At 42.7% G+C, this 16,945-nt stretch overlaps 3 protein-coding genes across 3 annotated transcripts; 1 reads left to right on the top strand and 2 right to left on the bottom strand.

Moving 5' to 3' along the window:
- Positions 1-455: 455 nt before the first annotated feature.
- Positions 456-2,284, bottom strand: J4E83_004423 (uncharacterized protein; the record flags this gene model as incomplete). Its single annotated transcript, XM_049331352.1, has 3 exons — positions 456-1,720; positions 1,871-1,894; positions 1,948-2,284. The coding sequence occupies 3 exons, from the start codon at positions 2,282-2,284 to the stop codon at positions 456-458; spliced, it is 1,626 nt and encodes a 541-aa protein (XP_049189898.1).
- Positions 2,285-2,526: 242 nt separating this feature from the next.
- J4E83_004422 (uncharacterized protein) lies at positions 2,527-3,480 on the bottom strand (the record flags this gene model as incomplete). Its single annotated transcript, XM_049331351.1, has 2 exons — positions 2,527-2,962; positions 3,014-3,480. 2 exons carry the CDS (start codon positions 3,478-3,480, stop codon positions 2,527-2,529), a joined length of 903 nt encoding a protein of 300 aa, XP_049189897.1.
- Positions 3,481-14,188: 10,708 nt separating this feature from the next.
- On the top strand, positions 14,189-16,151 carry J4E83_004421 (uncharacterized protein; the record flags this gene model as incomplete). Its single annotated transcript, XM_049331350.1, has 2 exons — positions 14,189-14,372; positions 14,419-16,151. The coding sequence occupies 2 exons, from the start codon at positions 14,189-14,191 to the stop codon at positions 16,149-16,151; spliced, it is 1,917 nt and encodes a 638-aa protein (XP_049189896.1).
- Positions 16,152-16,945: the final 794 nt, after the last annotated feature.

Raw genomic sequence — 16,945 nt, 5'->3', positions numbered from 1 at the left:
AAATGTCCACCACCACCTCTTCTTCTTCTTCTTCTCTCCTGCTCCTCTCCGCCTCCTTTACCCATCCATGAGGAAGAAGTCAACAAGCGTGATTTAGTGATGTTAGACCATACGGCTAGTATAGTGAGTTGTTACTTGTTGATGAGAAATCGGAAGGTTGAGTATCTGAGATGTGGACGCGGTTGCCGAGCCGAAGCCATGTCTTCGGAATAAGTTCCGCGGTTAAAGATTGTCAGCATAGCAGCTACGAGAGCGAACATGGTAAACCTCATGACAGCGACAGCAAGGTCGAGCAGGCCCTCTACGACGTGCAGGTGCCTGAAGACACCTCGCTGTGATCTACACTTGTACTAAACTTTCCTAGTCGGGTAATGAGGCAATATGTAGGTTTGCCGCACTTTTTGAGGTTTGCAGAGACAATTCGATTTTGTTAACAATATAACGATGTCCTACCATTATAACTTCGCAGTGTCCTTCGGGTCGCCAGTAGCGCCAGCCGTCTTCAGCGCATTCCACAGTCTCAAGCCTTCCTCCAGTCGAATGTCATCTTCGATAGCGACATTTCCATCCTTCTTCAGCGTCCTCAATTGCATCGCATGCTGAGTACCCCAATCCATCTCTTCGCCCTTCAAGAATCTGCTCAACGGTTCGTGAAACGTCTTCAACGCGATCTGCTTCTCCTCCTTGGTCAGGTCGCTACCATTGCCCCAGAACCATATCGCCATGTCGGAGCCGTGACTTGCACCGAAGTGCTTGGGCAACTCTTTGTCAACACACTGCGCACGCCATTCGATGCGGTATCTGTGAATGAGATCTCCAGCGCCATGCTTGACCAACGCATTCACCATCCCGCGACGCAGTGCGTGGATCTGCACATCAGCGTAGATATGACCGAAAGCCGCCTGCCAGCTTGAGTACTTTGACGGCAGTTTGCGATTGGGAAAGTAGTGCGACATCAACACCTTGCATGCTTCGCGAGGATAGTCAGCTTCAAGACGGTACAGCATATTGTCGAAGCCCGGTCTAGGTGGTCGCCAAAGACCATAGACATGATGCTCGTCGCTGCATTCGCCAATAATGAGCTTGACGTTGCGCCGTTTCATGCGCTCCGCATAAACACCATTCGACAGTTCTTCGAGAAGCCCATGCCGCACAAACTCCCCATCAGTAACAGCGCGGAACTGATGAAGCTTGATCCTGTTACTCGCTTCCACAATCTTCCTTGGACTCAACTCACGAAGTCGTGCCAACTTCTCAGCCGGCGACTTCGCCGAATCGATACCCAACGCCCCCAATAGCTCATCAAACTGGTCCCGCGCCTCATCCAAACACTTCGGTTGCATACCCGGCCCATTCGACAGCATCACCGCCCTCTTAACAACCGCCTTCTCATCCGCGCAACCGAGATCGTACGACAGCTGATGGAACACCGAGTGCGAGCCCGCCGAGTAACCCCCGACAGTAATATTCGCCGCGTTCCCGCCAAAATAGCTAACATTCTCATACGTCCACTGCAAAGCCATGCGCTGATCCCAGAAGCCAAGATTAACGCCAAAACCATCAGTAGCAGAACACGAGTCGATCAGCTCTTTGGATGCGAGAAACCCGAATACGTTTAGGCGGTACGCGGGAGCGACGACGACGCATTGGATGGGGGACTCGCTGAGTAGCGCGCGGAGGTCGAGTCCGTTCGGGCTACCCCATTGCAGGAACCCGCCGTCTAGGGCGCGTTAGTGCGGATCTACCACGTGGTGCCAGAGTTTATATCCCGTGCCAATGTGCGCCAACCGAAGATCTACCTCGAATGCTGTCTGCCGTGAAACGGCGATGCCAAGCACTAGGAGGTGACGAGGAGGAAATGATTACTTACGGATCCAGAATAGTACCGGCCAACCTCCCCGAGTCAGCTTTCAATTGGTTGAGGTCGGGTAGAGTCAGGGACATTACCTTCTGCTGGCGATGGCCCGGCTGGGATCCAGATGTTGGTTTGCAGACAGTCTTCGTCCCAGGCGAGCTCGTCAAGGGTTTCCGTGTTGGAGCCGGGCTGCGGACATAGGCCACAGCCGCCTGTGTATCGTCCTGGGTTCGCTTTTGTGCCGTAGCGGTAGCATGGTGGGAGGGACCGTGGCTTTTGGAAGCGAAAGGGGCCGACGGGTGGGAGGGCGTATGGCACGCCGCCGAAATAATGACACTGTGCTTGGCTGTCGCTGTTGAGGTACGTCAGGCCCTCAGCGAAACCACGGAACTGAAGATCGCGACGATATGGTTTCGACGGCTTCGACATGTTGATGAGAGGTGATGTGGTGCAGGTGAGGTTGCTGATCAACGCATGTACCTCGGCTAGATGTGAGACAGGGATCTGCAGCACAGCCCCTGATGGTGATCATGATGACCATGGGCATGGGAACGGGATTATGTCCGTGAGTACGCAACGGTGCGGGAATGCATTCCCGGTATTGGGTAGCAGGATGGTTTGAAGATCATTAATTCATTATCATTACTATGTGCCTCTGTATAGAGAAGCGTTTAAGCCCACTCAGTATGATCGCGCGACGCTATACTTTTGCTGTCGGCTGTCACACTGACATGTGTAGTCTTCATGATCGCGTGATCGGAGCCTTTCCTCTCATGGCTCGCCTCGTCTGGCAGTATGCCGAGCTCACTGTCATCATCCGTCTCGTGCTTTGGCTTTGAAGACCTTCCGCTGACCTGGGGCCCTGATACTTGGAGCGCATAGCTTTGTCGCGATCCCTTGCCTGATCCTCCTGTGAGACTGGTTGGGAGCACTTTGCGGAGGACGTTTTCGAATGTTTTGCGGAGTGGTGGAAGCGAGGCAGTGAAGGCGCCAACGAAGACTTCGGCGATGGCGAAGATACTGAGGTTGACGGAGGAGTAGGTTGGATCTGGCGATTCGTTCAAGGACTTCATCTCGTAGAGTTTAAGTGCGGATATAGTGGTTGTGCTGAGGATTGTTAGTGATGTGAGCAAAATGCCTGGCGACATAACGACTTACATGAGACCACACAAGAACACTGCGCGCACGCCCCAGATCGTCCGCTTCGGAAGTTGCACCCTCGCAATGTAGATAAGCGGCGCCATGGTGTAGAGTAGGTCGGTCGCGATGTTGACCGCAGCGCCGGAGTATCCAGAGATGACACGCGGCTTCGCGTCCCAGCAGGAACCAGGTTTCATTCCGGAAACGTCCCAGTGCTTGGTGTATGGAGTGCATTCGCCGAATAGAATGACCGTAGGAAAGACAAAGTTGACGCCCAGATGGATCACGACGGAAGCCCAAATGATGATCCGGAAGGTTCGCGAGAAGTCCAGCATGAAGATGTAGGCGCATACACTGAGCTTGATCAAGGCCATGCCGTACAGGTTAAGCAGCTGGCCAACCCAGAGGAAGTAGAGGTACGTTTCCATGTTTTGTGGTGTCAACATAGGGTCCCAGACGTGCCTGCCGGCCCCAACTTCAGCCATCTTGTAGCAGCATGCTGCGCCTGCGACAGCTATGACCTAAAGCTGATTAGCAAACGCTTCAAACTCTTGTTTGATCGCGACTTACATGTCCCGTCCATAGGAGGTGATCGGTTAGTAGGAAGTAATTCCTATTCCTCCAGTTTATGCCCAAGCGGAGTAGAACGAATATTGAGCTGAATATGATCAAAGCGATGATGGGTATCTTGAGCGCATTGGAGCGGTCGTCCAAAGGAAGTCCCTCCGGTGTTGTGGGTACACCCATTGCAGATGGAAGAATGTAAAGAGGATGAGACACGAAAAGATAAAGATGCCCAATGAAATTGGCTGACCGGAGACCTCTCCTCGAAATGAGCTTCTGCTGATCACCGGAAATGCTATGCAGGCTGATGCAGCAACGGGCCGGGTGGACGTGCTGTTATATTTGCTCTGTTAACGTTCTGCAGATAGCCAGACATAAACGGCGGAGTGGCCGACCGATGTCAAACTCAGCCAATCCCGTAAGACGCAACGAAGCATGCAGGAGGCGGTTAAACCCTATTCCTACGACTGTGCGCCGAGGACTAGCGCACATCACCGTGGCAGGTCGTTAGTCAGGATGCGTTCATGCTCGGACATCGTGGTCCAGATCTCCACTGATCAGCTTGAAGGAGGCAGCCGAGCCGCAAGGCTCTGCAGATCAAACATATCTCCTCCTGCTCTCGCGCAAGCCCTGAGAGAGCCAGAAGCGCACGGTCGGGAGACCTTCCATAGCCACTCCCAATTTGTCTTCTGGAAACAAACTCAACCAAACTCTTGCATGCTGCTAACCCACAGCCCCGAGATTAGGTTCATCGTGAGTTATGGCCGGAGCCAGCAAGCACGACATCTGTCACTCGGTTAGCCGTCGTGGCATGGGCTAAGAGGTTATGATGCGCGCCGTTGCACGAAGGTTTAGCTCAGGCGGGCGCAGACGCCAGGCCATCAGGCTCGAAACGGCCTTGTCAAGCAGTGTGAGTAAACAGACAGCGAAGATATCTAGTGTCCATCAGTTCGAGCGCATCAAATACCCCTTGCACTCTTCAATGTGAGCAACCGACGCGAAGTCTCTGTGACGATGTCATAGTTAGTAAACGGGCATACACGTTACACACGCTCTAAACGCTTTATCTACAATATAAATGTTTATATGTTCTATTATCTATTATCTATCTAATATTCTATATCTTTTTTAGTATTATTATTTAAGTAGCCTATGCGTCTATTTATAGTAGTACCTTTACGTTATATAGAGTAAGCATAGCTGTAATAGTCTTAGGCTTTGCCTAAGCCTAGGCTAGAATAGAGAAGGTATAGGCAAGGTCTAGACTTGCTACACAAACCTCTAGATTCTATACGTAGCCTCTTAAGTTCTAAGCCTTATAATATTCTATTAATACTTAGTATATTCTAACTCTAAAGCTAGTTTATAACATTTATAAGGCTTCTTTCTTACGCACTATATATAAGTTTAGAGATAAACTAGCTAGGCTTAAGAAATAAAAATAGCTAAAGACGCAACTCTATAAGTAATTCTAAACTAACTATAATAACTAACCTAAGACTGCGCAGAAGACTATGCCTTATTCTAGATACTCTAGGTCTAGAATAAACACCTTACTTAACGCCTTAAGGCCTTAAGTACGTAGTTTAATACTACGCCTCTCTCTAGTAATACTCTATAGAAGGTAAACGCTACTTCTACTATAAAGGTTTCTATTAGTAGTTTTAGCGCTAGTGTAGACTTTTTATTTTCTTTTTCTTCTCTACCTATATACGTAGACAAGCGCAGGCCTCTTTAGATAGAAGAGCGCTTTAGAAGTAATAAGGCGTACTTCTAAGTCTAGAAGGTAATAATTAAGTATAAGCTAGCGATAGACTAAGAGTTTCTAAGAGATAGAAAGTTATAGTTTATATTTATTAACGCTAAACTATTACTTGTAGTCTAGTAGTAGGTTACTCTATACTTTAAGATAGGTAAGTATAGTATCTAGAATCTACTAGAGTTTCTTAACTACCTATTATTCTGCTATAGTAACGTTTATAGTAAGAAGTAGACTCTAGTGCGCCTAGACTACTTACGCTAGAGAAAGCGTTAGTTCTTTATAGAATTTTTTATTACCTTTAGCTAGACTCTAGCGTAGGTAGACAGGCTCTACTAGGCTAATAAGTATAAGCTAGACTAGCTTTGTAACGCCTTAAATAATTATATAAAGAAGGTCTCTATAAACTAGAGCGTATTACGCACTAACTATAACGCTATAGTTCTTATGTATAAAGCTATTACAGTTAACCTTAAGATAGTAGAGATAGAGTCTATCTAGAGGTTTTAGCTCTATTACTTTGTGCTTATAGCGCCTTAGAGGTAGAACTGTAATAGTAACATTTATATAGTAAACGTAGAGGTAGTAAGTACTACGTTTAGAAGCTCTTATAGAGGTCTAGCTTCTAACTAGAAGAACTAGATTTCTATAGATATATTTAGTAAGTGTAAGGTAGTAGGTGTTTATACGTAGTGTAGGCGCGTAGGCTACTATATAAGAGTATACCTAAACGTAGCTATAATACGCTTTATTATAATATAATTAGTTAGTTTAGATAAAGAGAGAGTACGTTTAAGAAACTAACTACCTCTAGAAAGAGTCTAGCTTAGAGGCAGACTATAGTTATATTAGTAGAGAAGTTGCTAACACGTAGCCTTAATGCTTGCTTAGTTAATATTAGCTAGTCTATAGACAAGAGCCTATTTATAGTGTTTTTGTTTCTAGAGAGCGCTAAGTAGGTGTAGGCGTTAGTTAACTTAGAGTGTAAATATTTCTGCGTAATTAATAAGGTAGTTACTAGAAGAGTAAGTACTTAATTTCTTAAATTAACTCTATAGTTACTGCGCTAAGTAGTAGGTCTCTTATAGAACTCTATTATCTTATAGTTAGCTATAGTAGAGTATAATATTAATAGTTAGCTAACTTACCTTATTACCTATGTAGTTCTAAACTTGTATTACAATATTATTCTAGGTAAGCTATAGATATACTAGAAAAGCGTTATTCTTAATATTCTACAGGGCCTTCTTACTATAGGTTACGCTAGAGAGATAGTAGTGTATAAGTGTAATTAGGCTCTAGAGTAGCTAGAGATTACAATAATTAGTATTAAGAAGGTAGCTAAGATAGTAAGTTATAGAGCGCGTATTTCTAGGTATAGAGGCGTAGTTCTTGTTACAAGTATTTATACTCTTACCTATACCTTATGTTAGTTCTACCTCTTATTAGAAAGTATTTAACTCTTTATAGAGCCTAAGCTAAGTAAATTACTATCTAAGTTAGCTGCGTTTTGCAACTTCTTTAATAAGAATAAGGCTAGTAGGCTACTCTTCTACTAGAGCTGCCTTAATTATTATATTAACTTATCTATAGATGCGTGCAGCTATAAGTAGAACGCGCTATAGAGCCTCTTATATCTAATATTATATAATTAGCTGCTAGAGCTGCGCGCGCAGCTTATAGACCTACTTAATAAGAGTTAGATCTAGGCTAGCTTCTTCTCTACTAGGTTACTAGTTCTTCTAGTAAAGAAAGCTTCTAGAGGTTAGCGCCTTTATATTAACTACTATAGCCTTAACAAAATTACAGTTATAGATTACTACCTACTACTCTTAATTAAGAAGACGCTGCGTATACTTTTAGAAGCTTATTAGTTTACTAAGATTAATATTTATACTATATTCTATAAGCTACGTATAGCTAATAGTAATAAGGCAAAAACAGTGTTCTGTACCTAATTTAGGTTATTTAAGTAGCTTATCTACTCTTTTAGCCTAACTAGTGTACCTACGTTCTTCTAGCGGTATATTAATAGTGCGCTAAAGAAAGTACTAGGCAATTTTGCGATAGTATATCTTAATAACGTTCTAATCTACTTTAGAGAAAGCAGAGCTAACTACTTTACTAAGGTAAAATAGGTTCTAACTCTACTACGTAATACCTAACTTAACCTAGACTTTAAGAAAAGCGTATTTATAGTAAAGAAGGTCTACTACTTTAGTTATGTTATTAAGGCAGAGCGCGCTATACGTCTAGACCTAGACAAGCTCTAGGTAGTCTAGAACTAGTAAGCGCCTATAATAGTAATAGGCGTGCGTAGTTTTCTTAGGTTTATAAACTTTTATTATAACTTTGTTTCTAACTTCTCTAAGGTAGCTACTTTCCTCTACTAACTTATAGAAAAGGCTACCTAGTTTAAATAGAGACTAGAGAAGAATTAGGCTTTCTAAACGTTAAAGTCTGTATTTATTATAGGCTCTATTCTTTATTAGTAGAACCTCTCTTACTAAATAATTATTAAGATAGACTGCTTAGGCGTTACTCTAGAGGGATGTCTTTTGCAGTATATTAGAGGCATTCTATACCTAGTTACTTACTATTTAGTAGCTCTTACAAGCGAAAAGTGTAACTATACTATTTATAATAAGAAGTTACTTACTATAGTGCGCTGCCTTAAGGTATAGGTAGCTAAGCTTACTAGCGTATATAAGCCTTTTAAGGTTCTTACTAACTATAAGAATCTAGAGTACTTTACTAGTATATAAGACCTTAGCGAGTAATAGTATTACTAGGCAAAGTACCTCTCTAAATTCTAGTATATATTGCGTTATTAGCCTAGGCGCCTTATAGCGCGCTCTAATATATTAAGCTACTGTAAGTAAAACTGCGTAGAGAATTTCTGCTAGTTAACGCGCGTTATAACACTTGTCTAGATCTTAGTAGATACAGCCTAGGTCTAGGTAGAGAATGTACCTCTACTAGGCTCTTTAGTGTTTCTTAACTCTTATATATAGAGCCTATAGAACGCTACACTAGTAGAGAATTCTAGCTATGTTAAGAGGTAGAGAGTAGTCTGTTTAGGTGCGAGAGCTTTTCTGTCTAAGGCTAATATAACTTAGTAAATTAGAGACTACGCTATTAGTATATATAGTACACTACTTTAGAGAGGCGTTTTGTAGCTACTAAATTAGAAGCTACTTACTATAATAGTAATCTAGAGAGCCTATAAGTTAGGCCTAGTAGAGCATTTAGAGAAGAACGTTACTTTCTACTATATACGCTAAAACTATTACTAGAATAGTATATTAAGCAATGTTGCGCGTTATATTAGAAATTACTACTACTACGCTACCTACTTCTCTTAGAAGAAGCGCTAAGAGCTATTATAGCCTATTCTAGTAGTAGATAGATACTAGTAGCAGATCTTAATAGACTTTATAATAGAACTGCTAGCCTGTAATAAGACCTTACTATAGTATCTTTTAGTTATTATAGATTGCCTATTAAAATTTGTCTAGTTAGAAGTAGTTTCTTCTATAGCTTTAGACTATATTACGTAGGTATTCTGCGACTACTAGTAGTATTTCTATAGATTTCTCTTAGCTCTTATTATAGACTATAGCTCTAACTAGTTAGAGGCTTTCTAGACTACTTTATATAAGCTTATAAAAGTAGACTAGCTACTCTTAATATTATACTACCTCTAGACTAATAGAGGCATAGAGCGTATAAACTAGAAGGTGTAGGTAGTACTACGTATAATAGTAAACTTTAAATAGACTAACTAGCCTAATTACCTTCTAGCGTGTTAACTTGCCTTAAATAACTATAACTTAAGCGTTATAGAGGTTAGCCTAAACCTACTACTTAATAGATATATAGTAGAGACGCTGTAGTAGGTTCTGCCTTAGAAGAGGTTTACGTATACCTCTAAGAGCTGCGCTATCTAGTTTATAGAGCACCTAAAGTCTAGGCTTAATCTAGCCTAAGCTATAATTATTTTTATCTAGTAGTAGTAATAGAAAGCTATAAACTAGTTGCGCTGCTCTGCAGAGCAATTCTAGGTTAGTAATAGAGTGTAGTTCTCTATACGTAATATTAAGACAAACTAGTCTAGTAAGAAATTAGACTAGCTCTAAGCAAAGTACGCTGTAATAGTAGTGCTATTCTCTCTTATAGTTACCTTAGACCTACCTAGAAACCTACACAAGACTATCTATATAGATCTAGTAGAGTAGGTAGTAGTAGATTCTCTGCTAAGCTAGCTACTAATAGACACATAACTAGAGCCTATAGTAGACTTATATAAGAATAATAAGAATTTACATAAATAGATAGTAGAGAAAGTTTTATAGATAAAAAACGCTTCTAGTTAGAGCTAGTAAAAGGCTTTAGTAAAGTAGGCTAGCTACGTTACGCTAATATAGGTTAACCTACTTAAACTCTCTAAGACTAAGGCGCTAGATTGTTTTAAGGCTAAATATAAAGACGCGCGTTTTTATAATAGACTAGTGTATTATAATAAGAAAAGAAAAGGTATATAATAAATTTAGCCTTAGGCCTATAACAAAGAAGTTAATTTAATAGCCTTTAGCCTACGCTATCTAGTGCGCACTATAAATCTTAAGAATAGTAACTCTATAGGTACTATATAGACCTAGACTAGAGGTATATAAGGTCTACTTAGTTATTCTCTATCTTATAATAAATCTACTTATTAGAAAGACTACTACTTATGTTAAACTACTTATTAGGCTCTAGAATCTTTTTCTTAATCTTAGAAAACTTCTGCTCTAGCTACTATTATAGGTTCTCTTTAGGCAGAATTAGATTTTTCTTAAGTAGAGAAGGCTTCTTCTTAGATAGAAGCTACTTCTAGACGCAGCTAAAGCTCTAGAGAGGCAGCTTTAGAATAAGTTAGCCTTTAATATAGTAGTGCGTAGAATAGTTATTATATAGTAGTAGAGAGGTCTCTTACTTAATAGAGCCTTAGCGTAGAGTGTTACCGCTAGAAGTTAATAATAGTAGAATCTAGAAAAGGTAGACTTCTAATTTAGCCTTAGACTTAGAGTTAGACGTAGGCTAGCTAGACAATATTAAGATATAGCGCTAGAGTTAGTTAGAGGTAAAGAGGTTAGTAGACAGAGCAGGGTCTAGAGCTAGTCTAGAGTTACTAGACTACTTAGCAAAATTCTCTATTAGCTTATTCTAGTTCTACTTAATATTCTTGCAGGCTTTAGTGCTATAGCAGACTATATCTATATAAGGCGCTAGAGAATTCTGCGTAGAAATAGATACTAGAGTACTACGCCTAGAAGTGCTGCGCTGCTTATATATAGTAGAAGAGGCTTACGCGCTTAAGTCTAGAAAAGAAATAGTGCTAGGCTAGATATTAACGCAATAGTAACTATAGTAGGTAGTATCTCTAGTAGTTTAAGAGTAGTTGTAAGAAAAGTTAGTATAGTAGTTAGCGCAGCGCGCAGAGACTTTGTACTTCTTATTATCTAAGTTATATTTATTCTTAGACTAGTTGTTAATCTAGCAGGCTTAGCAGTAGAAACTAGAGCTACTTAGAGGTAGATAGTCTACTTAGTAGCAGTACTTTAAGAGCGTGCTAAGTAGAAGTTAGTTTTAACAAAAGTTAATATATAGATAGTATAGAGAAAGTTAGAGCCTATACTATAATCTTACTAAACATATTCTTCTGCTGCTAAAACTAACTACTAATAACGTTTAGAGCGCTGCTAATAAAACACACAAGATTATTTAAATTATTTAAGCTATAACTAGATACTATAGAAATAACTATGTTTCTCTAAGAGAGATTAAATAGAGATATCTAGTTGTTAGATAGGCGCAAAGCCTTATACTAGCGTTAAGCAGAGAGTTTATAAAGAGTAGCTAGACTAAAGTCTTACTTAGCTATAGTAAGAGTTAATTTAAAGCAGTAGCAGAGAACGTAAAAGCGCAGCGCAAACTTTAGTATAGTTCTAGTTATAGGCTATATAGTGCTATACGTCTCTAGATCTATAATATAGGCGTTTCTGCGTCTAGTGCTCTATTTAACGTAGTAGTTCTAATTATAGAACGCGTAGCGTAGCTTAGAGTTAATAGAGAACTTAAGCGTATGTAAAGTGCACTTTGCCTTATAATAGCTATAGAAAGAATATAAAGAGCCTAGAAGAAGTTAGCTTATAGTCTAGACTCTTAAGAGAACCTAAATAGAACAAACTAGCACTAGGCTTGTACTTATACTTTCTAAACTAGAAGAGCAGCGTAATATATAGAATATATAAGTAATTCTTAGAGTTAGCCTTAGCAAAGTTAGAGTTATTAGAGTTACTCTTAACTTTGTACTAGTCTATGCAGCACTGCTTACTCTATTATATATTAGTTAGAGTATAGTCTAGACCTAATTAGAGCTCTTACCTTAGAGTTGTAGAAGAAGCTATATCTAGAGAGACTAGTTAGCTTTCTTAGATCTTAGCTGCTAGAGGCGCTAGTAGTAGCAATACTAGTGCTACTATTTTGCGCGTTAAGAGAACTAGCTAAAGTAAATAGCACTAGAGCTGTAAGCTAGATAAGAATAATATAGAACTTTATAATAAGAAGTGTAGACGTAGTCTAGAACTAATAGGTTTTTAAAGAAAGTAGGTGTAAAAGTTATAAAGTAAAGAATTTAGAGTAGATTAGAATAAAAGTAAGTTGCGTTAGAGTATAAGTAAGGCCTTAGACAAAAGCTATATTATAATTGTAAAAAATTATAATGCAACTCTAGTCTAGATATAGTTTAGAGTTGTTATAACCTTATGCGTAGGCGTAGTAAAGATTATATAGGTAAAATTTTTATATAGTCTAAAAACTCTATACGCGCAGATCTACCTCTACGCGTTACTTATTAGGCCTATAACCTTAGTGTAGAGGTATTCTTTGCAACACTGCGCTACTTTTCTAACTAATATAATAGAGGTAAGTTTAGAGGTATATAATAGTCTTAGGCTTTACCTAAGCTTAGGCTAGAATAAAGAAGGTATAGGTAAGGTCTAGACTTGCTACACAAATCTCTAGATTTTGTACATAGCCTCTTAAGTTCTAAGCCTTATAATATTCTATTAATACTTAGTATATTCTAACTCTAAGGCTAGTCTATAATAATAGTATTTATCTTATTAAAGCGTTCTTTATTACTACTAAAGTAGTTTTAATGTATAAGTAGCTACTCTCTATAAGTAAGCTAGTATACTAAGTATTCTATCTAAGTTAATAGCCTATATACTATTACTTACTTATTTTAGATAAAGGTTTAGGCTATTAGTATAAGGCCTAAGACGTTAGTATAACTTACAAAAAATATAGCAGCGTTACTTACTTAATAAAGTATTTAAGTAGTAGCTATATATTCTTAAGCTACGTAACTTTCTAGCACGTATACTTATATAAAGAAGATACTAGAAAGCTTACAAAATTACTAAAAGCTTAAGAGCTTATTCTTTAGTTAGAGAGGCTATAGCAACAATATTAGAGAGAATAAGAGTAGTAATAGTAATAATAGAGTTGTTTAGATTCTGTATAAGAGTAATAATAGACTAGAGTAGAAGGTGTGCTATATTGTATATAAGAGAGAAAGAAGTATTGTAAAGATAAAGCTTCTATACTCTTCTTTAACTTATATATATATAAAGATCTTAAACTCTAGTTCTATTCTATTCTATTCTATAGTACTATAATAACCTATTAATAATAAGCTACTTATAACTTCTGCAATATACACAAGATACACAATAACTAAATCTGCCTATTAAATATAGAAGGGATGCGAAAGAGGTTAGTGAACGGGCCGAACGGGTGCAACAGCACCGGCCTTGTTGCTCGCTCTTCGCTACCGCAATAATTCTAGTACAACGTGGGTGCCCGCAGCAGGAAAGATTGACAAGCGACGGTTGCTGGGCTCGTGAAGTTAGTGATGCCGCCAGGTTTGTGTCTTTGTGTGGCTAGTGTCAGATAGGAGCGCACTAGTCCCGATTGAGCCTCCTCCGGCCGCCACCTATAATCTAGACGATTGCAAACCTAAACACTCGTACGCCAAAGCATAATAATCGACCTAACGACGACCCGCAACAGCGCGACAGCAGGATGAGGACGATGGAGATTTTCACCAGTACGGCTCTTGCGACATGACAGCCGTGGCCCCTGCATTCCCGCGGTTGTACCATGGGCCGCCGCTTCGCCATCACCACACCGTCGGTCTCGCCCTTTGAACTATCGACTACTATGTGGTTCGCAGGACAAAGTGCTGCACCAGCCAGGGTAAAATCTCCTCATCAGCTCGCGTGGCGCACGTCATACGACGATTCACGTGGTTGTTACGGCGGGAGCTGATAGTCGACGCCACGTTAGCTGTACTTGCCAGATATCGATGACTGCAGCTCTAGGCTTGTCGATAGCCGGACAGATTGACAGGATCATTGGGCTTACCGTTTCTAGTCGACTACAGTTATACTTTTCAGCAAGGTTTGCGGATCTCTACGTTGTTCCCGCGCAGGATCGATCCAAGAACCCGGGCAACATGCTGCATTGAGCACTGCAGAGTCTGGTACCTTTGAGCGCCAGTTACTCCACGAGAAAAAGTCGTTACGCAACGCCCAGCGGGTAGTATAGAACTGCCATGGCATGCCGAAGCTCGTTTATTCGCAAGCGAAACACTTGAGTAGCTTCGCGTACTCAGGGGTGGCCCGTCCGTCAGCTACCTGACAAACGGATCTGTCCTGGTATAAACCTTCGACGATCCGTAATCTTAGCTCTGGACGCACCACTCACCCTTGCGCCATTCGTCTGGTGCTCATACACTCCTTCTGTCCATAATTTCTAATATGTCTCTTCTTCTTGGGGGCATTTTCTACCTTGCGTCTTTCGTGCCGCGCGTGTTGGACCCGTCGGCCCCGGGTAGCAACAGCGGCGAGCCAGATGTTGGAGGGCAATCGTTCGACTACATCATCGTTGGTGGCGGGTTGACAGGCCTGACAGTTGCCAACCGCCTCAGCGAAGATTCAAGCCGTGAGTAACCACATTCGGCGTTGACACATGGACCTAACATCCCCAGGTACTGTTCTCGTGATCGAAAATGGGTATGTCGTCGACGATGTGACCACTCAAGTACCTAGCTTTGCCAACAGCGTCAACGCAAATCTCATGTACGACATCACCTCTGAGTATGATGCCAACACAGGCGGTACACATCCTGTATGGGTCGGTAACGTTGTCGGCGGTGGATCAGTAGTCAACGGCATGGCCTTTGACCGAGCATCTGCCGCCGACTACAATGCGTGGGAGCAACTTGGTAACGCCGGCTGGAACTTCAACAGCCTCCTATACTACTTCAAGAAGTCGACCACATTCACGCCACCAACCTCGAACAATGTGAAGAGCTTTGGCACTACGTATGACGCATCATACTATGGCACCAACGGGCCGATACAAGCATCGTTCCCAAACTTCGAGTACGAAGACACAAAGACCATATGGGCGGCATACAAGCAATCCGGCGTGCCTTTGCCCAGAGAGCATGCTTCAGGGAGGGCAGTGGGTGCTTTCTGGATACCCACAGCTCTGCGACCAAAGACTCAGACACGATCGCATGCGAAGAACGAGTACTACGACCCTGTCAAGACCCGCAGCAACCTTGTACTCGTCACCGGAAAGACTGTAAACGAGGTCCTCTTCGACAAGGGCCTTCTCACTGGATACACAGCCAATGGTGTCCAATTCAAATCGCGGACGGATGGCTCAGTCAAGCAAGTCTATGCGAAGCGCGAGGTCATCATGGCTGCTGGCTCAATCTTCACACCACAGATCCTTCAGCTCAGCGGCATTGGACCAAGCAGCGCGCTTAAAGCTGCGGGCATCAATGTGAAGAAGAACATGCCTGCTGTTGGCGCCAACATGCAAGACCACCCTAATGCGAACATGGTGTTCGACCTCAAGAACCTCGCATTTCCCAACATCTACAGCGGCGCAGACCCCACTTATAACGCTACAGTATGGTCCGAGTACGATACTAGCAGGAGCGGCCCCCTCACGCAAGCCCACGGCAGCAGCCTAGCCTTCCTCAGTCTGCAGACAGTTTGCGACAACTGGAACCAGATTGTGCAGACTGTCAAGTCACAGAACGTTCGTGGCTACCTTCCTTCGGTGTACGACGACTCTTCTCTGCTACGTGGCTTCACCAAGCAACGCGACATCATCGCTGGTCTCCATAGTAGCGCCGACGCTGCTGTTGGCGAGTTTCCCATGGTGCCCTTCGGCCTCGCCATCAGTTCCCTGCAACGCCCACTCTCCCGCGGCACTGTCACCATCAACCCAAGCAACAAATACGGCAACCCCGTTGTCCAGTTCAACGCACTTCAAAACCCCGTCGATCGCCAGATCATCGCTGGAATGGTCCGATGGACGCGCAAACACTGGGCGAATCCTGAGCTCAAGAAGTTCTCTCCGGTCGAGCTCACTCCGGGCACCCAGGCGCAGACGGACGATGAGATCATCAATGATCTTGTTCAGCAAAAGGCTCTCCAGGCTTCTTTCGCACACATGTCTGGTAGCTGCGCAATGATGCCGGAGTCGCTCGGTGGGTGCGTCGGTAGCGATCTCACTGTGCATGGTGTGAAGGGCCTCAGCATCGTGGACGCCAGCATCATCCCGTTGATCCCCGCAACACACTTGCAAGCGACTATGTACGCAGTCGCAGAGAAGGGAGCTGATTTGATCAAAGCCCGTAACGCTTTCGATATCCTCAATCCTTTTGGTCTTCCTACTTTTAGGAGTTTCTTTCGCTGGTAGGAGTAGGCTGTAGTGTAGATTAAAATCACATACTTTCCTTGATGCCATCAATTTTTCCCATGAGACTATCGCCTCTGTGATGTTACATGACCACCTTTCTCATCTACGTCACTTGCCATTGTTCTAGTCCCCTGCATCTGATCGTCAACACAACCGAACTAGCTATGAACTGATAGTTCCCTCCAGAAGCGCATGCGCCAGAGATTCTCCAACTGGGCTCTAGTGCCGTGTGCACGGTCACCCCCGCACAGTTCGTTCGCTGCAATCAGGCTAAAGACGGGAAGGGTGATCAGGCACGAAGCGGTAGATCTTGAACCGCATGCTTGGGAACAGTCAAATGACATGCATAACCCAACAAAGAAAAGCTGCGAGAACAATCACAACTATACGCACGCACTCAAAGATGCCGAAATCTCAAGACCACGTCCGCAGTACCAATCTGACAGCCCCAACTCCCTTTCGCTATTCAACCCCATTTAGCCGTCGCACTACCTAGCCCGCAAAGCCCGTAGCGACTATCGGCACAGCGTAGCCCTTCCAGACCTCGAACTTCGCACTCTTAGCTTTGCTTAGGTCAAATACCGCTTGCCCCTGCGCCGTATGCTTCGATACACTAGAAGCGGGATTCGTCTTTTGAGCCGGCGCTGTCGGATTGAACGCGAATCCGAGACTTGGTCCTGTATCAGTGGGCTTGAAAGTCGTGCCGTCGGTTTGAATGCACTTGGAGCAGAGGAAGGTGTAGGTCCAATGTGTGCTGTTGACGTATGTGCCGTTTGCTATTGCGGTCTGTGTGA

Source organism: Alternaria metachromatica (genome assembly GCF_023757995.1).
Source record: "Alternaria metachromatica strain BMP 0045 chromosome Unknown scaffold_7, whole genome shotgun sequence".
Classification (NCBI taxonomy): Eukaryota; Fungi; Ascomycota; class Dothideomycetes; order Pleosporales; family Pleosporaceae; genus Alternaria; species Alternaria metachromatica.
This window is presented reverse-complemented; position numbering and strand designations above follow the sequence as displayed.